Source organism: Arabidopsis thaliana, assembly GCF_000001735.4.
Source record: "Arabidopsis thaliana chromosome 1 sequence".
Taxonomy (NCBI): Eukaryota; Viridiplantae; Streptophyta; class Magnoliopsida; order Brassicales; family Brassicaceae; genus Arabidopsis; species Arabidopsis thaliana.
This window is the reverse complement of record NC_003070.9, coordinates 11,489,839-11,512,091: the sequence shown is the minus strand read 5'-3', so window position 1 is coordinate 11,512,091 and position 22,253 is coordinate 11,489,839. Positions and strand designations below refer to the sequence as shown.

At 37.2% G+C, this 22,253-nt stretch overlaps 2 protein-coding genes, 5 long non-coding RNA genes, 1 other non-coding gene and 2 pseudogenes across 10 annotated transcripts; 5 read left to right on the top strand and 5 right to left on the bottom strand.

Annotated features, from left to right (window-relative positions):
• Positions 1–51: 51 nt before the first annotated feature.
• Positions 52–2,751, top strand: AT1G32010 (myosin heavy chain-like protein; the record flags this gene model as incomplete). Its single annotated transcript, NM_102935.1, has 3 exons — positions 52–919; positions 1,015–1,757; positions 1,855–2,751. 3 exons carry the CDS (start codon positions 52–54, stop codon positions 2,749–2,751), a joined length of 2,508 nt encoding a protein of 835 aa, NP_174481.1.
• Positions 2,752–3,182: 431 nt separating this feature from the next.
• On the top strand, positions 3,183–3,807 carry AT1G32000 (uncharacterized protein; the record flags this gene model as incomplete). The annotated part of the gene is made up of 2 exons (NM_102934.1): positions 3,183–3,515; positions 3,595–3,807. 2 exons carry the CDS (start codon positions 3,183–3,185, stop codon positions 3,805–3,807), a joined length of 546 nt encoding a protein of 181 aa, NP_174480.1.
• A 622-nt stretch (positions 3,808–4,429) lies between these two features.
• On the bottom strand, positions 4,430–8,516 carry AT1G31993 (annotated as a pseudogene; the record flags this gene model as incomplete). The annotated part of the gene is made up of 1 exon: positions 4,430–8,516.
• Positions 8,517–9,710: 1,194 nt separating this feature from the next.
• On the top strand, positions 9,711–10,609 carry AT1G31983 (annotated as a pseudogene). Its single transcript has 2 exons — positions 9,711–9,924; positions 10,155–10,609.
• Positions 10,610–12,208: 1,599 nt separating this feature from the next.
• MIR5648 lies at positions 12,209–12,708 on the bottom strand. Its single transcript, NR_139099.1, has one exon. It is a non-coding gene; the product is annotated as a microRNA ath-MIR5648 precursor (primary transcript).
• Positions 12,573–12,810, bottom strand: AT1G06517. Its single transcript, NR_139098.1, has one exon. It is a non-coding gene; the product is annotated as an other RNA (long non-coding RNA).
• A 570-nt stretch (positions 12,811–13,380) lies between these two features.
• AT1G06513 lies at positions 13,381–13,663 on the bottom strand. The gene has a single exon (NR_139097.1). It is a non-coding gene; the product is annotated as an other RNA (long non-coding RNA).
• Positions 13,497–13,810, top strand: AT1G06507. The gene has a single exon (NR_139096.1). It is a non-coding gene; the product is annotated as an other RNA (long non-coding RNA).
• A 385-nt stretch (positions 13,811–14,195) lies between these two features.
• Positions 14,196–14,690, bottom strand: AT1G06497. Its single transcript, NR_139095.1, has 2 exons — positions 14,550–14,690; positions 14,196–14,326 (listed from the first exon to the last, which is right to left on the bottom strand). It is a non-coding gene; the product is annotated as an other RNA (long non-coding RNA).
• Positions 14,691–15,984: 1,294 nt separating this feature from the next.
• On the top strand, positions 15,985–16,269 carry AT1G06493. Its single transcript, NR_139094.1, has one exon. It is a non-coding gene; the product is annotated as an other RNA (long non-coding RNA).
• The last annotated feature ends 5,984 nt before the right edge of the window (positions 16,270–22,253 follow it).

Genomic DNA, 22,253 nt, shown 5'->3' with positions numbered 1-22,253 from the left:
GTTACATTTTCTGCCTCTCTTCCAAATTTGTGTTTTTTCTCGTCTCAAGCAATGGGTTTTTCATCTCCAAACAACTCCGTCGCCTCTTACATCCGCGAGAGAACTCCTTCGGACCTTTCGGGGAAGAAATCTCCTTCAATAGGTTGGTCCGAGGAGTCGTCTCGTCGTTCTGTCGGGTCTTCGACTCATCGTGGAAACTCTGCTGAGGTTCCTTCCTCCGGGATAGATCGTCGCGAAATCTCCGCCATTAGAGATAGGGTTCCCTCCTCTAGTCGCGTTCCTACTGTTGTTCCGTGTTTGCGAGTTAATACTGATTCTGATGGAGCTGGGAATCGTTATGCCGACGATGAGAGAGAATCGGCGGATGAAAACGTTTCGGGTGAATCTAGAAAAAACGAGATGGTCGATCTGGGACCCACTACGTCGACCCGTGAATCTGTTGGCCAAACGACCGACTTTTGCTTGTTGCCGGGCCCTCTAACTATTAGGATCCCACGAGACACAGATCGGCCGAGCGATTGTCCTGAGGGGTTCATTTGTCTCTTCGAAGGGTTTTTCACCGAGACGGGACTTCGCTTTCCTATTCCCGACTTTCTCATGCGATTCTGTCGGAACCGTCAGATTGCTATATCCCAACTGACGGTCGCTTCGATACGAACTGCAGCCTGCCTCCAGATGCTTTGCGCGAGGTGCGGCATTCCCCTTTCAGTGGAGCTTATGGAAGAACTTACTTCTTTCAGTAAAGTACCTCACAAGCTCGGCCAGCATTATATTAGCTCAGTTAGAGGTTTCAAGATTCTCGAAAACGGACCCTCCAAGACCCGGGACTGGTTAGGAGGATACTTCTATGCTAAGGTGGACCGGAACCTTGTGGAGGATCCTTCGGTTGAATTTAGGATTGAATGGAACCTTGATTATGGTAGATTTTAGGCCTCTGTCCGGCTCTCCTAGGGTCGTCATTTATTTTTGTCTTCAGTTTCGTTTAATATTTTCCTTTTTATTATTTTTTTGCAGCGCCGAATCTTCGAATCCTTCGAAATTGCTCTCGACGAATCCTTGATCAGGCCGAGACTCTGAGAGAACAAGCTCCGATTGACTGGAAACAGGTTCCCTGTCTGAAGCATAAGAAACAGAACAAGCGCAAACCGCAAAAGAGTTCGGCCCGTCCAAAGAAAATGTCCGGCGAAAATGTTAATTTGGCAACCCTCATGCGTGAGAAACGAGCTCGCAAGGAGGCTGAATCCAAAGCTCGTCTAGCGATAGTTGACAAAACTCATGAGGACAAGGCTCGTCTTGATGTAGCCGAGAAAAATCGCAAGGGTCTTGAGGATAAGACCAAAAAGGGTACGTTTGGCGCCGAACGTCGGGACGTTACCGATGTGACCCGAGTGGACAAAGCTCGTCCAATCACCGTTGGTCAGAAAGGATCATCTGGCCGCAGCGTGGATAGGGAGAGGAGCGGCCTTGATACCTCTGGCTCTAAGCGTCCCTGTTCTTCTAAAGAGGTCGTTCCAGCTTTGGACAAAAGGAGGCGTATTGGGAGCGGTGATGTCGACCTTTCAGCCGGGCCCCGTCTCTTGGCAAATGCTGATCACTCATTCCGCTATGAGTACAAAGTCAGGGACTCCCCGTTTTCTGCCGACCGGGTTGAATGTGCTCGCTTCCTTCGGAAGGTGGTTGGAGCTCCCGGAGAACCGGAACATGAGTTTTTGGCCGAGGCTGACCTTTTCGAGAAGTGGGCGCGTGCAGAGTGCCAGGTTAGCTGCAAGTAGAAAGACGTTCTTTTCTCTACTCCCTTTTTTTTTTTTTTTTTTTTTTTTTTTTTTTGACGAAGACAATATGCGCGCTTGGCAGGCTGTTGGGGCGAATAACCTCCTGATCTCGCGGTATGATCGCAATCTGCGCTCGGCTCGTGAAAAGATTCTGGAGCTCGAGGGCAAATTAAAGAATGCCGAGCGTACCATTGCTTATAACAATCAACAAGCTAAGGCGGATTTTGAGGAGTTGAAAGCTTTGAAAAAAAAGATTGTCGTTCTAAAAGCTGAGCGTTCGAAAGAGGCTGCGACGCTCGAGAATGTTCTGAGGCAACAAACTCTGCTGGAGGCCCGGCTGGCTGAGGAGAAAGAGATTTTTCGGCGTTTTCGGGAAGAGAAGTTCGCAGAGGATATGGAGAAGACGCGTGCCGAGCTTCTGAACAAGTATTACGAACGCTCGGAAAAAATCTTTCGCCATATTGCTGAGACAGAAAATGCCTCGCATATGGTGAAGATGCATGCGCAAGCAACCGGTACACTTAGCTGTCTGAAGTTTCTAGCCGATGAGGATAAAATCCCTATACCGGCGAGTACGTTTGAAGAGTTTGAGGACGAGGCCAAGGAGTGGAAAGACAAAATTGATGCGTTCGTCGTGACGGAGCTGGTGAACGGCGGGAGTGTCATCACGCCTGTCGCTCCTCATGGTTCGACGGAAAATGTGCTGGGTTCGGAGGAGTCTCCCTTCTGGATTAACCAATTTGGCTCGAACCTCGGGGTCCTGGCAGCTTGCGAGATTGATCCCATAACCGAGTTCTTCACCGATCCTAAACTCGCTGCTTTGGTTTCTGCGGGAGTTAAGAAGGCGATTGTGACGATCTCTGATGATGAGCCAGCGGCCGTGATTACTACTGAAGACGGCCCCGTTCCTGCTTCACATGCCGAGACTGCGCCAACCATTGGGGACAGTTCCGTACTAGCTTCGAATGCCGAGCCTTGAGTTGGCGTTTTGTTCTTTTGCTCTTGTCTTTTGCGAGCCTGATGTATGCTCGTCTCTTTTTGACTATGGGCCCTATTTTTTCTTGGGGCTTTTGTTGAACTTTGTCCTTTCATCATTTCTCCTTCCCTTTCTTGAATAATTCGTACCCTCCTGTGCATTAATGAATGCGGTTTTTTTGCTATTTGTGCTTGTGATTGTACCGTTTTAAATGTTGCCGTGTTCTGTTCCGTTTTCTTTTTAATCATTATAGCGTGTCACGCCAACCGAAGCGACGGTTCACTGCAAGGAGTCAATGAGGCGCCTCGTCCAAGGAATCAATCATTGCTCGGACTCTATAAAAGGAACTTCTCGGAGATGAGTGTTCTTCACCTCCAACGATTTCTCTTCGCCTTTCCTCTGAAACTAAAAATTTTCTTAGAATATTCTTGACTATGTCAGGTTCTCAGGTCTCTCGAGGTACGTCGTCAGATTCCGATGATGAGCCTGATTCCTCGTCGACGTCGAACCGTGGTTATTTCGGGTGTCCCCGTCGTGACCGTTCACCTTCTCCGATCCGCGTAGTGGAAGATCGCGTGATTCGCCGCCCGGCGCTTCCAGTCGGCGAACCGCTATACCCCTGGAGGAGGCCTCCAGTGATCGCCGCCTCGCCGTCATTCACTCCCGTCGGTCGTGATTTTGTTCCCGGCAGTGTGAAGTACCCGGCGGATCTTCTTCGTCATCTTCATCCTGAAGAGGCGGCGCGATTCCGATACTGGTTTCGCACGGTGAGTTAATTTAAAGAATCTTTCTTCATGTCTTGCTTTTTCCTGAATCCTGAATTTTTTAGATGGTGGTTTTCTGCAGTTGGAGGGGCAACTCCGAGCTTACTGCCGCCGCCATGCTAAGCTCCTCCGCATGATGCAGGAAATGGAGCTTGGAATGAGGAGGTTGGAGGCCGATCCCAAGGACTGGGAACGCTTCGGACTGGGCAAGTTGAACCCACTGCCGCCTTTTCTGAGGGCGTACTGTCGTGCTAAACTTCGCGAGGATGAGGCTAGCTCGTCGAGAGGGCCCTGATTGTTACTCTGCTTCCTTTTGTTTCTTTTGTTTATGTTGTTTTAAGTTGTTTGTTGTTTTTTTTTATCTGCTTCGCCGGACGTTGTTTGCACCTTTTATCCTATTAATGAAAAATCTGGTTTCCCTTTGCAAAACCTTTTGTGTTTCAGCTTTGAGTCTTTTTCGCTTAATGGGTCGCAGAACGTCTTCTACCGACCCTTATTATTGCGGGTGACGCTAAAACGCGTTGCACTGGAGCGACGGACATACTGGACTCTCTTTTGGTGCGGGTGGCTTATCTTGCCATCTGGTGCCCGGCTTACCCCTTTTTGCTTTGAATTGATGTTTATGCAACCTGAGATTGGCTAAACTTTTTCCATCATTCGAGCAAAGTTTTGCGGGAAATCATTCGAAAATGAATTCTGGGCCCGGCTTTAAAATGTTCGCCCGTTTTGAACGGTGTCTCCTTGAGGTAAGGAGTCCATTTTTTTTTATTTACAAAGGACAGCTGCACCCGAGAGTGGGTTGCCTACGTACCCCTCCTTCAGAGGGGATCAAGCCGATCGTAGTTCACATGGTATGTTGTTGTACATAAGTCTTATTCAAAGGTGGATAAACAGAGGTTTGTAGGGTAACTTCTTCTTCAGGAATGATACTTCTTCAGATTGTGGGCGTTCCAAGATCGAGGAATGTTTTCGCCGGCCATGGTGAGTAGTTCGTAAACGCCACTGCGTACCACTCTGGATACTAGATAAGGGCCTTCCCATTTAGCGCCGAGTTTTCCTGCATTAAGCTCGGCTGTGTTTTCATAGACTTTGCAGAGGACCAAATCGCCGACTGTGAAGGATCGAGGCTTTACTTTGGTGTTATAATGCCGAGCGGCGGCTTGCTGATAATTTTGTATTCTAAGGAGGGCGCTATCGCGAAGTTCTTCTGCGTCGTCAATGTTACTTAAGAGCATTCGGTTATTGAGTTGTGGGTTATTGACGAGCATAGTTCTGCGTAAACTGCCGACGCTTACTTCTGCGGGTGCCATGGCTTCAATTCCGTATGTCAAAGAAAAGGGTGTTGCGCTCGTTGAACGCCGAGGAGTTGTTCTGTGTGACCAAAGGACTCCATCAAGCTCGTCTGCCCAGGTTCCCTTTTTTGCCTCGAGTCGCTTCTTAAGTCCGTCCAAGATTATCTTGGCTTCTGCTCTCCTCGGTCTTCCCTAACAATTACTCCACTGACCGCGGAACTTGATACTGCAATGTATAGGTATAAGGGCTCGCCTTCTTCGGGTTTTGATAACACCGGGGGAGTTGACAAATACCGCTTGAGTTCACTGAAAGCGTCTTCACATTCGTTTGTCCATTCGAATGTCTTATTTGCCGACCTTAGTAGTTGGTAGAACGGCAAACTTTTGTCTGTGGACCGCGCGATGAATCTGTTTAACGCTGCTATTCTCCCTGTCAATCTCTGGACTTCTTTTTTGTTGCACGGCGACTTGAGATCTAGGATTGCTCGTATTTGTTTTGGGTTTGCTTCAATGCCGCGCTTTGTAACAATATATCCGAGGAACTCGCCGGACGTTACACCGAATGAACATTTAGCCGGATTCAATTTCATGTTATATTTGTTCAACGTTTCGAAGCAGGCTGTTAGGTGCTCAATGTGATCTGCGGATTTTTTCGATTTGACCAACATATCATCAATGTAAACCTCCATTGTCTTTCCTAGCTGAGGGGCGAACATTTGGTTTACCAATCGCTGATAGCGAGCCCCGGCGTTATTTAGTCCGAACGGCATAACCTTGTAGCAGTACGTCCCTCTGTCTGTAATAAAAGATGTTTTTTCCTGGTCGTCTTTATGCATCGGTATTTGGTTATACCCAGAAAAAGCATCCATGAATGATAGTAACTCGTTGCCGGTCGTGGCTTCAACCATCCGATCAATATGGGGGAGCGGAAAACTATCTTTAGGCATGCTTTGTTGAGGTCCGTGAAATCGATGCAAACCCTCCACTTTCCGTTCTTCTTTTTTACGACAACGGGGTTTGCCAGCCATTCAGGGTACTTAACTTCGACAATGGAACCAGCGCCGAGGAGTTTATCAACTTCATCGTTAACAGCTTTTGAGCGCTCCGGGCCGAGCTTTCGTCGTTTTTGTTTAATTGGCTTGAAGGTTGGGTCAACGTTTAATTCATGGCAAGCAACCTCGGGATCTATGCCGACCATGTCGTCTATTGACCAGGCGAACGTTGTGACGTTTCTCTTAAGAAATGTTATGAGCTCGGTCTTTATATCTTCAGCAAGATCAACGCCGATCCCCACACACCGCTCTGCGTTTGAGTCATCGATGTTAACTTGAACTACCAATTCTCTGGTAGGAGAATTTTCTTCTTCTGTTCTTTTCTTAGATGCGGGCTCATCACTGCTGGCTTCGGAAGCTCGCTTTTTAGTGGATGGTTCGGCAGATTCCTTGGGTTCGGCGTCCTTTAATTGCTATAAGTCGAGCTCCTTTCGAAGTTTGCATTCAATTAAAAAGCACGTACGAGCTAAGTTTTGGTTTCCCCTTATGGTTTCGATGCCGACGCTTGTTGGAATTTTGATGCACTGATGATATGACGAAGGAATCGCCTGCATGTCGTGAATCCACAGTGTGCCCAGGATTATGTTGTAGATTGCTGGCTTATCCACGACTACGAACTTATGCCAAGTTGCCGTCCCTCCCAGATAGATCGGCAATTTAATTGTTCCGTTCGTCATCATTGTGTTCCCGTCGAAGCCTGTTAAGGGGCGGACTGATGGCTTAATGTGACGTTCATGGACTTCCATTTTGTGCAGGACGTCTTTGAATATAACGTTTACTGAACTTCCCGTATCGATTAAGATTCGAGTGACTTCACTTTCTCCAATGTGGAGCTCGATTACCAACGGATCATTGTGCGGCAGATCTACGCCGAGAAGGTCTTCCGAGGTGAAGGTTAGGGGGACCATCTCCTTTGCCGTAGGTGACGACCATAAAGTGGCGGCTCCTGACTTAACGTATTCCTTGATTGATCGTACAGAGTCACGGCAAGCAGTTAGGCCTCCCATAATCATGTTAACCCTTCGGCGGGGAACTGGTGCGTCGTTATGTTGTTGTTGATCGTTTTCTCGGTTTCGTTTGGGGGGTTCCATGTCTGGATGACATTCTTCCTCATTGATTGGTGGTGCTTCTTGCTGCCGGCCGGTGTGTGGGCCTAAACGGTGAAATACATTATTGCCACCTCGGCCTCCTCGTGCCGCGTAGGTGTTGTTGTGGCCTTTGTATTGTCTATGCTGAACCTCGATGTCGCCCTTCTTGTACTTGTTTAATAGAATGCTTTGTAAGTGCCGACATGCGGCGGTGGAATGGCCAGATCGCTTGTGGAAATCGCAATATTGGTCCAAACCCCCCTCTTTATCTGTTCGCCGAGCCTTTTCAAGGTTGGCTGGCTGAGCCACTGGGTCTGCCTCGCTTACGAGATACGATGCAGCCTTCCTTTCGGTCTTCTGCCGGTACTCCTGGTTATAGTGTTGACGGGGTTCGTAATAATCATCCTGAACTTTTTCTTTTGACTGTTTGTTAGAAGTATGTTTCTTGCTGAAGGCCAGCTTTTCTTCTTCCATTTCGATATAGCGCGTTGCCTTGTGGAGGGCGTCTTCTAGATACACCGGCCGATTTAGCAACAAATCATCGCGAAAACGCGACTCGTGCCACACGGTATTGCGTAATGCCGAGATGGCCGCCTCATCCGGGACGGCGATGCGAGAGACGACTGCCTTAAACCTGTCAATAAAGGTGCGAAGCGGTTCCTTCGGGCCTTGGGCCATAGTCCAAAGGTCTGCGTGTGTCGTGCCGCGTTCAATGTACATGGAATAATGCTTCAGGAAGGCGATTGAAAGTTCCAAGAAACTTCCTATTGAATTAGCAGGTAGGTCGGAGAACCAATTCAAGGCCGCGCCCGTAAGATGTTCGGAAAATAAGTGACATTTGTCGGCCTCAGCTTCGCTCGGATGGAAATGGGCCCTTTGTGTGGCGACGCTGAAAGCCGATAAAAATTGTTGTGGATCCGTGTTACCTTCGTAACTTTTTAACACTATCTTGTTATCATGCCGAACTGGGACGTTGCTGATATGTGCGGCAAAAGGTGTCTTTTGGGTTTTTTCCAGGATCTGTTCTAACTCAGGAGCGGAACTGGTCGCCTGATGAACTTTTTGGGACATCGCTTGGATCGTACTTCTCAGCTCCTGGATTCCCTCGTTCTGAGATCGCTCTTGATATCTACGTCCAACGGCATTTAGACCACTCGGCCTTGTGTTATTTGCTCGGCGCATGGCGCTTGCGAATCCTTCTGAATGTCGAGCTGTTGGTTGACCTCGAAGGTCCGTGTATGCGTTAGTGAGAACGTCGAACCGTTCGGCATTCTTTCGATCCTGAGCTTGAATTTGCGCCAAAATGCTACGCATCAAAGCTCCTGGGTCATCCGGCCATGCTGGTGGAGTTCGGGTTGGACGTCCTTCCCTTCCTTGTACTCCCGGCTCTAACCCTACGGTCGGTGTTGGTGTGTTGAGTACTGGTTCGTTCTCCACAGGATTGACTTCGATCGGGTTCGTCGCGTCTTTTCCATGTTCACCTCCTATTGGAGCTATGACGACCTGCTGAATCCTGTCTGGGGTGTCTTCGACGAACTCCCCACGGTCGCTTTCATGTTCGCTTCCCGGCATCCTTCCTTCTCGTAGATCTTCCTCGGCTTTCTCTTCTCCTTTTCTTGTGGTAGACCCCTACCTGGCGCGCCAATTGTTGGAGTATAAAACCGAACCTCCAAACCGGAGAATGAAATGACGAGCCTTAAGGAAGATCTTTATTGATATCCTTGAAGTTCGGCTGTTTACAAGGTGTTTCCACAGCCGAGCCTAAACTTACGTAAATACAAACTTTGCAAGTCAAAACTAGACTTATGCTTTTGAATCTGAATTAGAAGTTTCTATTGCTTTTCTCTGCCCATTTTTCGGTCCCCGCTTCTGACATTCCTTTGTCAGTATTTATAGTACTGCAAGGACAGTCTATAGTACAGTTTTCTTCTCGATGTGGGACTTTCTCTTGATCAACAGCTTCCTCGAGGCGGGCTTCGTCTGATGCTGGGCTCTTTTATCTTTAATGGGCCGATCTTTTCTTCCTTCCTTCCTTGTTGCTGATTTCAATGTGTTGGGCTCTTAAACATGTTGGTGGGGCGAAGCCCATGTCCAACATGTATGTACCAACAGATTCTTGGAGTGGATCGCCACTGCGGTTGATCGCGGAGTTCAACATCTAGATGCTGAGAACAAGAATCCTGTCATTATTAAAGAATTCATGCCTAAGAAGATTTATAAGAGCAAGACATTGGTTTCTTTAAAGCTTGCAAATGTTGGGATAATGAAGCATCAAGAGCTTGTTGTTTCTTTACCTTGTCTCAAGATCATGCATCTCAAAAACGTTTATTACGACGATGGTCCGTCGAAGATTACAGAGAAGCTCCTCTTAGGATGCCCTGTCCTTGAAGAATTTACTATGGTGAGAGGTAATTATTTTGATTATGAAGAATCTCAGTCTATTCTGCGTGTAAGGTCTCAAACTCTGAAGATCTTTTGTTTAACGTTCTACTGGGGAATGTATAGTACAGTTTTTTCAGTTGAGATCGATGCCCCGAGACTCAAGTATATGAGTTTTAGAGATAGTGGTAAAGAATTTGAGTTCCTTGGTCAAAATAGACCTCGACTCTGACTTTAATGTCAATGTTGACACTAGTCCTTTGGAACCGGCGGATTTAAGTAAGAGAGATATAATCCGTGACTTTCTCACGGGTATTTCTGGTGTAAGACATATGATCATCACTAATCTTACTCTAGAGGTATAGATATATACATATACTCTTTGATGCATATGTAACAATTTAACTTTCCATGAAAACATTTTCTCACATCTATCTTTCTTCTTTCTACTTTGCAGGTCCTTTATCATTACTCCAAAATGGGACTGCAGATTCCCACATTCCATAACTTGTCTCATTTGCAGGCTTCCTTCTACAGTACATCGTTACAATTCTTGACAGCCTTTCTTGAGAGCTGCCCAAATCTGAAAAACCTAATCTTGGTAACAATCCTTTTTTCAATTTCTTGTTCATTATACGTTAATTTTTGTTAAAGTCAACAATTCAAATTTTTTTTAAAAAATTTCACACTCTATTATTTTAGAGAAAAATTCTTTACAGAAATGTTTTTAAGTAAAAGTTTACAGCATATATACTAAAAGTGCATACCCATTTACCCTAACAACATTGTTGAAATATATTGTAAACTCAGTTTGTTTGTATATTTTCGCAGGACTCGGTGCCAAGGCAAATCGACCTTAGGAGTGTGCCTCGATGTTTAACATCGACTCTGGAATATGTTAAGATTAACAAACTGATTATAAGAGAGGAAACTGGGATTAATCTAGTGAATTACTTTCTTGAGAATTCAGCAGTACTAAAAAAACTCACTCTAAGTTTCATAGATTGTCCTATACCCGACAAAGCTTCCGATATAATCATGGAGCTTCTTACATCCACAAAGCTTTCTCACATATGCCAAGTTATAGTTGATTGATATGAAGCTGAAGCTGGGACTTGGTGGGCACATGAGCATTTGTTTCATTGAACATTATTGTAGGAATTCTATTCTCATGAAAATTGCCTTTTCTGCACTAAGCATTTTATTGACATGGTTGATTAGGTTTTCTCATCTTACTTGAATCGTATGGATGATTTTCTATACATTGTAAGAGTTTTAAACTTTTCTTGCTTTGATATCAAACTCAGTTACTTGGAAATTAAGACTTTCCCATTGCTTTCAATTCTGGTTCTCCATTGTAAACACTTTATGTGACAAAAATGGGCGTAGGGTATATCCTAAAAATTAAAGCTAAGCTACATAAGCCTTCAGTTATATATACTATCCAATTAACTTTTGCTAAATTCTCTTATAATATACCTGAAGATAACAAATTTAGAGTTAGACAAATACAACTGAAAGAGAGAATGTTTGGCGTAGCAATGAGAGCATTGAAAAGAAAATCTTTTACTCGACAAGTCACTTTGCCCGTTTGATAGAAATAATAAAACGATTCTAAACAGGTTGCATCGGTCCGACTCCGAGCTTATGGCCATCCTTCCAACAATGGTTTCACAAGCATGGAGTCTGCTAACTAGGGCATCTCTTGCTGGATGTACTATGGTTTTGCCTTTCATTATGGTAACTAGTTTGTAAATAATTCTCAGATTTGGTCTGAATAATAAAAATAACAGTTCATCCAAAAAAAAAAAAAAAAACGAATCAATCCATGCTCTAGATTATGTCGATAAAAATACCAAAATTTTCATTCTATAGTTGATAAAAATAGAAAAAACTTTAATTATTTTGTGGTTTCTTATTTTTAAACGGTTTGACATTTCCATCTCAATCACTAACTTTGTTGTCTGTGTCTTTTGATTTTCTTGAAAATACATATTGTTTCTTCAATACATATGAAATTTTAAAGAAAATCAAAAGACTAACCACATAGCCACTGTTAAATTTATACATTCTCAGTCCACCAACATTATCTTCATAGTTTACATGTACACAACTCTGTCTCTGAACAAATTAATCACTATTAGTTCTATCACCAACTCTTTCACTACATACATCTCAATTTCTTCTGGTTCTGTCTCGACCAAAGGACCAACAAACATATAATTATTGTTCAGTCGATGTTATAGTTTTAATTAACTAATGTAGTCACTAAGTCCTACATTACTTTTGTACTCGATCGGATTAGGTTAAAATTAAACGCACATGACACTGTAAATTCATTGTTAAGTTAGGTTTGCATCTTACCTAAGGCTGCATCAAATTTGGAATCTTTTGCGATCCATTGAGATAACATACTTGAACATCCATCTGCATCTTAGCATCTTAGAAATAACACCCATATGAAAAGGCAAAATATGAATTGGTATTTCACAATATACACATTATTATACCCCCACTTGAGTTCTTCTACATACTCAATATTATAACCTACTTACCGTTCAAAACAGTTTCTCAGTTTACGTCTTTTACATATGCTACTACTTCTGCCATATTTCCTCCATTTTAGACTCTCTGAGAGCACCAATGGATTTTGGTTAATCTCCATGGATTCTAATCTCAAAGCCATTTTCATCACTACCATATGTGCGTCGAGTCCTAAAACGTTTATAAGAAAAGACCTGTTTTCTTTCCAGGAATGTAGTCCGATATTAAGATGAACAATCTCTTTCGCATCTTTCCTTTCTTTTTTCATACACCATTCATTACGAGTACAAGAACTAATTCCTCTGACTTTGAATGTTGCAGAACAATTAGAAGAACTTTCATCATCACTAGACTCATGTCTTTTAACCTTTTACATTCCTTAAAAAAAAATAGCTTGAAAGTTGGATCTAATCTGCATGGTCTCTTGACATTTTAACATTGGCTAACTAAAGGGCGTATGCCGCTATTTTCTTCAGATTGTTGCTTCAATGTTTGGAATATTTGGCTTGACTTTGTTTTGGAAAAAAAAATTAAGTTTCAATTAAGTGAATTAGAGGAATATATAGCTTCCAAATATATATCGATTAAAACCATCTTTAAAAAGAAACTTGGAAGCTATAAATTTCCAATATATTCACTTGATTGAAACTTGACTTTTTTTTCATACAGAGTCAAGCCAAATATTTCCAAACATTAAAAAGACAATCTGAAGCAAATAGAGGCAAACACCTTTTAATCAATGTTTTAATGCCAAGAGACCCTACAGATCATACCATCTTTCAACCTATGATTCATAACGGAATGAGAAAGGTTAGAAAACATGAGTCTAGTGATGATGAAGGTTCTTCTAGTCGTACAAAACTTAAAGTCAGAGAACTTAGTTCTTCTGTTGGTAGTTAATGGTATACAAAAGAAAAATGGAGTTTCTAAAGGAGATATATATAGTTCATCTGAAAATCGTATTACCATCTTGGAAAGGAAAAAAAAAACTCTTTTGATTTATAAACATTTGAATATTGAAAGCACACCTGATAGTGATGGAAATGGCTTTGAAGTAAAAACCATGGAGACCAACCCAAAGCCTTTGGTGCTCCCGGAGAGTTTAAAATGGGGATATACGTGACATGCATGGTAGCACACGGAAAAGACATAATCTAAAAAACCTTGTTGAAGGAATGGTTGGTCATATTGAGAAATCTTCAAACGAATTCAAGAGGAGTATAAAAATTTGTCTATGTTGTGAAACACTAAACTTATATTTTTCTTCATTTAAGAGTATTATATATTTCCAAGACGCAGTTCAAGTCGTGCTTATCTCAAGAAATCCACAAAAGATATCAAATTTGATGCATCCTCAAGTAAGCTGCAAACCTAACTTAACAATGAAATTTCTTCTGTCAGCTATGATTAATTTTAACCTAATCTTGTTACCAAAACAGTGCAAGGCTTAATGACTACGTAAGTAAAATTAAAACTTTTTCATATTGACTGCACAATAATTAGATGTACGTTGCTCCTTAAGTCGAGGCAGAAACAGAAGAAATCAAGATGTATGTGGTCAAAAATTTGGTGACAAAGTTAACAATGATTGATCAGCGTAGAGACATAATTGTGTGAACAAGAAAGATGAGGTTGATGGGCTCAGAATGTATGACTCTAACAGTGGTCATATGTGGTGATTCTTTTGATTTTCTTGAAAAGCTTCTACGTATTGAAGTAACAATATTTTTTTCCTTCAGATAATCAAGAGTGAGGACAACAAACTTAGTGATGGAGGTGGAGGTGTCAAACCATTTAGAAATAAGAAACCATGAAGATTCTAAAGATTTTGTTTTAATCGATTAGAGAATGAAAATTTTGGTATTTTATCGACATGAGTTGGAGCATGGGTTGTTTTGTATTTATTTTTATTGTAGAATTTTCTCTCATTCTGTAATTTGTCTAATTAATTGGACAAATGTGCTTTTCCTTAGATATTTAGAAAATTTAACATTTTTGTTGGATAACAAATATATATAACTGAAGAATTATGCATCTTAATTTTTTTTTTCAAAAAAATATTATTTTAATGAGAAAGGACTATTTACAAAGCTATTAATTGAAGACAAAACAGAGTAAGACAGGAAATAAAATAGCTACAAAACGTTTCACCAATGGTGTAGGAGTTTTCCATCTTTTCGTTTTTTTTTTCTGTTTCGAAATTTCCTATCATCTAGTTAAATAGTATTAGATTCTTAAGGAGTTTTTGAAGAAAGATTTCTAAGATTGAAAAAGAAAAAAAAAACTGATATGTCTATACATAAATATTTAAACCAAATATAATTTTACCAATAAAATGGGAGAAGTACTATTCGAACAAAATGATTTGTATTAAGAAATGAGTCGTAGTGATAACTTACCTGGATCAGTGGCGGTCTTTTATTTAAATTACCGAGTCAAATTACATGCATCCTTCTCCAGCTCTCCATGATGTCAATCCTCGGCATCATGTCACAGTAAAATAATACACGTTACCTAATAGACTACGTATTAAGGGAAAAATCAAAGACTTGGAAGAAAGGCACATGAATGAGAGATATTTAATCCACGATTTTGGGTGGGAGGTTGAGAAATTTAAAACTATTTCAGAAACGTTGTTACAACTTTTACATCATATCAATACTATCTTGGGATTGACGCTTACCAAATAAATCTTAGGTCAAATGAATTGAAACGTCATCTTCTGGTTGTTGATGAAAGCCCTTGTCCTGGAAGAGAGCGTTCCATCGTTTGCAGACGATTCTGAATTGGACGATATAACTAGGAGAACTCTTCCACCAAATCCCATAAAAGCTAAGCTTATGGTCTTTTATTTTTAGTCATTAGTTTTTCAGATTGACTACTTTAAATTGTAAAGTTTTTTCCTTTTTATAAAAAAAATCTTCCTAGTCAAAATTTCTATATAACTCGTCTGGATTCATTTCTTAAAGTGAATTATTGACTTTGTGTGGTCTAGAAAAGGAAAGGAATCGGGTGCTTCATTGGTGTTGAGAAGTGAATATGCTTCATATTTTCTCCAATCGAGAACCACATCCAATTCCAAAATCGGTCTACAACCACAGGTTGCATTTAGATTTTGTATGTTTCAGTTCAATTTACCAAGAATTTTGATGGCTTTGATAAAATTATAGATAATAACGAAAGAAAATATTATAAATTATTGTTAGAAAGTTTTCGATAAATTTGTTGATTAGTTTTTCACAATTTTGTAAAGTTTTCTAAACAATTTTTCTATTTTAATAAATTTTTCATAACTTTAATTTGGAAAGAAAAATGTAGAAAGTTATAAACCAATAACATAATAATCTAATTCATTAACAATTATAGACTCTTTGGTTTTAATTGAATAACACAAAACTTTTAATGATTTTATAAAGTATGAATCTAATAACTACAGATTTATGAAGATTTTTACAAATTTTAAACTAATAACACCAAACTTTTCAAAAATCTTAATTGAATAACAAGTTAACAACAGATTTTATATAACATTTTTAAATCACTAAAACTCTATTTAAATCACAAATCAATAACACCACCGTAGTTCAAAAACGTGATTTAAAATCAAAGCTAACGAATCGACTTCGTTAACCTATACCCTATCCCAAAGAGAATAATGAACGACCAATCATTATTGTATTACATTTAATTAACCCTCATTATTTACTGGTCGTTCACTATTTTGATCTCATTTCATAAAATCTCCAACTATTTTCCACGAAATTCGTAATAAAAATTTACTTGTTGCTTTTAATTCAATTTTCTTCCGTCATTTGTCAAAGTAGTTTAATACTTTGCTAGCAAAACTAATATATTATTATTTACTTTACTAGTTACTAGTAATAAGAGCAGAAGAACCATTCTTTCAATAAGCAAACTAACATGCCTTTATTCATATGTTTTATTTTCGATTTATATTTATAACAGAGTCTCAACTCCTACAAACTTGGAAGCACAAAGCAAACAAGAAAGAAAAAGCAAATGTGGAACATAGATCCACTGTATTATTTGCAAAAACAGAAATTAAAAAAAAAAAAAGGAAAGTGAGACTTTATGGTCGAATGACTTTTTTAGTATTTGGATTGTCCTGCTTCATCTTCAGCTTCTTTCTTTTGACATCTGGAGTATGTTTCATACGCTCACCAGCAACGGTCTCAAAACCCCTGACACTAATACATCCATCTTTATTGTGTGTTGCAATAACAGAACTATAAAACTTTGAATGCCCATCTGATTGATAGATCCCTAAATCATTAGAGGTGCACCATATCTTCATTTCATCTGGATGTATATTTATATTAACACACTCTGAACTCTTCCATGTATGAATTGCATTGTCTCGAACACCGTTACTCTTACCAAGATAATCATTAAGCATTATATTGTAATCGTCATACTTCAGTAGATATCCTTGAACATCTGCAAAATTTCTTTCAAACTTTGTATATATGTCAGCAGTAATATAATCATAAATAGACGCGGACTCGCCATGGTCAAGATCAAATACCTTACCATCAGTCATGTATACGTATACATTTTTACCAGATATATTATAAACCTTCTCTAAGTAAGTAGGCATATATACTATATAGAAATATTTCAAATGTTTTGATGTGAGAAATGTTTTGATGTGAGAAATAACAAAGGAAACCTTGTTCTTAAATAGAGTTTTCATTTTGATCTTAACGGCTAAGATCTTTGGAGGTTCTATCTAATCTAACGGATGCAATCGGGAGAAGGGAACGAGGAGGCAATATTATCATTTTTTATCAGAGGAGGCAATATTGTGTAAGACGTAATTACATCCAACGGCTAAGATTAAGTATATATAATGCAATGCTTACATGTACAATGATGTTGTAAGACATCCTTAAGAACATTATTATTGGTAGTATTTTAGGTTAGTTTTAGCTTAGTTCTTAGAATTTTTTTATAATTGACATTTAAAATTTTGAAATGAAAGCTAAGAACATCTCATTTTATCTCTTATATAATATATTAGTTTTCTAAAGGTAGAAGCATGTAATATATCATTTTATCTCCAAAATTTCTTAAGAATCAATCTAAACAACTATCAATAATAATGCTCTAAAATATGATAATCTAGTTACACACATTTAAATGTTCAACGCATCTTTAATTTGTCGGTCAGTGCCAACTATTCATTCAACGCATCTATTCATCTATGTACATATTAAAAATAAAAACAAAATTTGTTTTTGGTAAAAGTTGTACTCTAGTTGTAGTTAACATTAATTTCTATCTCATCCCAACCAATTAATCCCTTATGCTCTTGAACCAATTTACTAGTAAGGAAACAATTTATTTCTTCTCGGGGAGCCGTCGTCATCTCGCTATCAGAACCAGCTCACACGTCATCTTTACTAAATATGACCCATCTTACAAATTATGTTTATTAAAAATAATCCAACTTAAGAATAATATTTCATATAAAAAAAACACAACTCAAAAAAAAATTTCTATTATGAATGACCCAACTTACAAATTATTAATAATGAGAATGACATCAACTTGTTTTTATTACTCGTCAATAAAAATAATATTATTATTATTATTAATTAAGATTTAAGACTGACCAACTTACAAATATTTATATTCACCAGAAACAAACTTAGAAATATTTATACGTTGGGTTAAGCAAAGTCGTATTCAAATATTATTGTCATTAGAAAACAAAAATTGTCATTTACTCTTTCTTTTTTCTTTCAAACACGTTCCACTTTTCAAAAACATGTTATATATAGGTTGTGAATAGTTGGTCCATATGATGCGGATAAGATCATATAAACAAATATTTTGGTAACAAAACCTGTAGTATAGAATAGACAGCATAAAATGTATGTTGGTATGAAATTTATGATGGTACAATATAGAACTTTTTGAGAGTTGGAATTAAAAAAACGGACCAATAATAAATTTTTAATGCTATAGAATTTTATTTTTTTACATGGGTTATAAACTTATAAATAAATAAGATCAACCTTACTAACTCTGATCAGTCTTGAAAGAATATAAAACCAACTGTCTTCACCCTCATGTTCCTGAGAATGTTGTTGTTAAGCCGTTGTCATAAATATCTCCCTGCTCTTGAGCCCAATTTACTAGTAAGAAAATATTTTCTCCCCACGGGGCCGTCATATTAGACCCAGCTTACTTATTATCTTTATTAAAAATGACCCAACTTACTAATTATGTTTATTAAGAATAATCCAACTTACGAATAAAATTCATATAGAAAGACAATTTTCAAAAAATTAGTTTTATTAAGAATGAGCCATACAAATTATTTTTAATAAGAATGATTTCAAGTTATTTTGTTACTCGTCAACAAAATTATTATTATCATTATTGTTATTAAGAATGACCAGCTTACAAATATTAGTACGTCGGGTCAAGCAAAGTCGTATTCAAATTATTGTCATTTATTCATTTTTATCTCTCAAAAACGGTTTAATTTAAAAAGTATATTACATATATATATATATATATATATATTGTTTAAATGGTTGGTCTATATTATAGTGTTCCGACCGTCTTATTCAGTAGACATCTACGTCTTCTCCAAGGCCTATGAACTCTATCCCTGTCTCACGGCTGACCGCCATGTTTAGGAGGTTTTAAATATTTTTTTATCGATCCTATAAATTATCACATATTTTTTTTTGTGTTTTGTTTTCGCTCACACGGTTTTGACGATTACTTCCTGGAAGGTCATCTATCTTGATATTTTTCCAGCTTAAACACGTTTAATTGTGGAATTATCTCAGGACATTTGACTAAAAAGATAAGTACACTTTGATGACATAGATGGCTAAGTCAATTATTTTAAAGACTCTCTCCATACACGACCATATTCTAAAACCAGGGTATTATAGTTCACCTCTACTAACTAATCGCAATGTCTTCGTTGCGTACCAAGACCGTTACTCTTGACAGTGAGAGTCTTCTTGATTCTACATTCGTCTCGATTTGGCTCTGATATCACTTGTAATATCCCAACCGTCCCTTCTAGTGGCTCCACATCCTCTCTTGTGTTCATTGGTCCACCCTTGTTTGACGGTTGGTCTGCTATGTTCGGGAGACTTTCAAGATTTGTTTACCGATCCTATAAATCACCACATGATATTTCTTTATGTTTTGTCCTCACTTGCACGATTCTGACAATCACTTCTTAGAATGTCATCCTTCATAAGATTTTCTCAGCTCAAGTATGCTTAACTATGAAATTCTTTTAACACTTTTGACTAATACGATAACTATATTTTGATGAGTTCAAATCAATTCTTTTAATTCTTTATATATGCACCAACATATTCATAAAACCAAAATATTGTTACATATGATGCGGTTTATAAGACTATATTTACCAATATTTTGGTAAACAAAACGTCATACTGTGGTATAATTAGTATTCACTACAATATACAATGGTATGGAATTTATAATAGCGTGAAGTTTTTGTGTAGTGGAATGAAAAAAAGAACCAAACAATGAATTTATGATGATATGGAGTTATGTTTTTTACAAAAATTATAAATAGATAAAGATCAACACTACAAATTCTGAGTCTTCGAAAAATGTAGAAACAACCGTCTTCATCCTATGTTCCTCAGAATGCGGTTGTCAAGTAGGTTTTATACACTTTGCTCTTGAATCAATTTATAATACTCTTTCTATATCATTTTAATTGATGTTTAAATATTCTATTACACAAACATATAATTTTTATTAATTTATCGCTTTTACATAAAAATACCATTAAATAAAATGATTTTAACCAATTAAAAAATATATTTGGTCAGAAAATAAATGACATTTTATTTTGAATAGAAAGTTGTAAACATCACTAAAAAGAAAACAAGAAAAATTCTCAAAAACATAACTTAAATTAATACCGAAGAAATAGGAAATAGTAAGAAAACAATGTATTCTCTCCCCTGGAACCAACTTACACATTATGTATTCAGACCCAACTTACACATTATTTTAATTTAAAACTCAACTTACAATTTATGTTTATTTAGAATGATCTAACTTACGAATATTATTTCATATAAAAAGAACCTGGTCAAACAATATTTTTCTTATGAATGATCCAACTTCCAAATTACTTTTTTATAACAATGACTTCATATTATTTTTATTACTCGTCAATAAAAGTATTATAATTCTTGTTATTATTATTAAGAATGACCAATTTACAAATATTTATACGTTGAGTTAAACAATTCGTATTCAAATTATTTTCATCAAAAAAATAAAATTGTCATTTACTCATTTTTTTATCTCTCAAACACGATCCACTTTTCAAAATTGAATGATATATAGGCTTTCTATGATTGGTAAATATGATACGGATCAGACCATATGTACTACTATTTTGGGAAGCAAAACATCTGACAATAATATGCACTACAACATGTCAACATACTTTAATGTATGGTTGTATAGAGTTTATGATGGTAGGAAGCTTTTGGGGAGTTGAATGAAAAAACGAACTAACAATGAATTTATGAATATATGGAGTTTATGCTCATGGTGGATATTACAGTTAAACCTCTATATTATTAATAATGTTAGGATTAATAAATTTTATTAATTTATAAAAGTATTAATTTATCGATAAAGTAATAATTATTAATTTTACTAATTTTGTAATTTAAAAGATAAATATCTAAAAACAGTTTTTCTGAACAAAAACTATCTGAAAAAACAGTTTTTTTTTTTATGTTTAACTATTTTTATTGCTAGATTATGTTCATTTTTGTGTATGTTATTATGTAGTTAATAAATTTATATTTATTTTATGTAATTATGTTTTTATAGTTAGATTCACCTTTAATTCAAAAATCAATTATACGTTTTTCATGTATAAATCTTCTTATCTATATACCCAAGATTCTAATCATTTTTAAACTATTATGAAATACTTATATCAATAATATATGATAAAATGATATGCAATTATGTTACTTTTGTAATTTGAAACTTGCCTAACTTGATCCTAAACAAACAGTTATTTATTCTATGTATTCTCTTCTAATCTAGTACTCCAGTCATATTATGATAGACTCATGGCTGCATATTAGATTGACATCATTTGAATAAAAAATGTATAACTAACTACTTATTCTCAAAAGTTTTCATATCAAAGAGAAAAAAGAAAGCAAAAATTAAAGAGTCCTTTAAGAAAACACTTTTAGATATCTTTTTTTGCATTTGTATATAGCCATATTGGAAATAGTATCGTGTATTAAATTCATTGGTAAATCTAACGTCTCAAAACACCATTACTTGAAAAAACGTGCACGTCATTGTTAATATTACCAATTTATCATAAGGCACAAAAAAGTCATATCATGTAGACAAAAAAATGTTATAATAAGAAAATACTAAATTAAAATTATCAAACTAAGAAATGCGAAGTATCAAACAGTTAAGCTGCAATAAAAGAAAAACTTCTAGTTATTATCGAATAATGACTATTTAAAAATAGCAAAATAAAAAAGTAGAATGAAAGTAGTGTGATACATTAACATGATTTTGTATTTTTCTTTTATTCTGAAGATATTTAGTTAAGAGTGGGATTGATGGATGATTTAATGCAATGTGAGACTGTTTATTTTTAATCACTAAGTTTTATTAATTTTTAATTGTATTAATTTAAAATGACATGTGGTACTCACTGGTGTGATGATGTGTTACTTATACGGAGAGAGTTGGTCAATTTTCATATATATGATTTTAAGAAAAACAAAGTCATATCTCACTAAATTGTTAGGTTCCATATATGGATAAGTTTATACGATTATAAATTTATGATTATCTATTAATTTATCGATTTTTGTCATTTTTAGAAAACTTTCTTTATAGAGGTTATTAATTTATAGAATATTTACTATAGTATGAAGATCTTTAGTCTTAATAGTATATACTGGTCTGCAGTGGTAAATAGTGAATTAAGTACGTAATCCGATTTTATTCTGATCCGCAACATACTACACAACCATTCAAAGCCATAATCAACACAATAATAGTCAATTCAAGGGAGATGAAACTATAAGTTTTTCTTTTAAATGTTTCAATCTTTTATCAACTCATTTTCACAAAAATTATATATAGTTCTTTCCCCATATGAGATATTTACAATATCTATGACTTTGCCGCATTTTATTATAGTTTGCAAATTTTGAATACCGAACAAAAACCAGATCGAAATTGGCCAAAATTATTATCCAATTAAATATCAATAGTTTAATTGATAAAATATCTAAATTGTTGGTTCAAATAACAATTAAAAAGAAACAATCTAAATCGTTGTTTCGA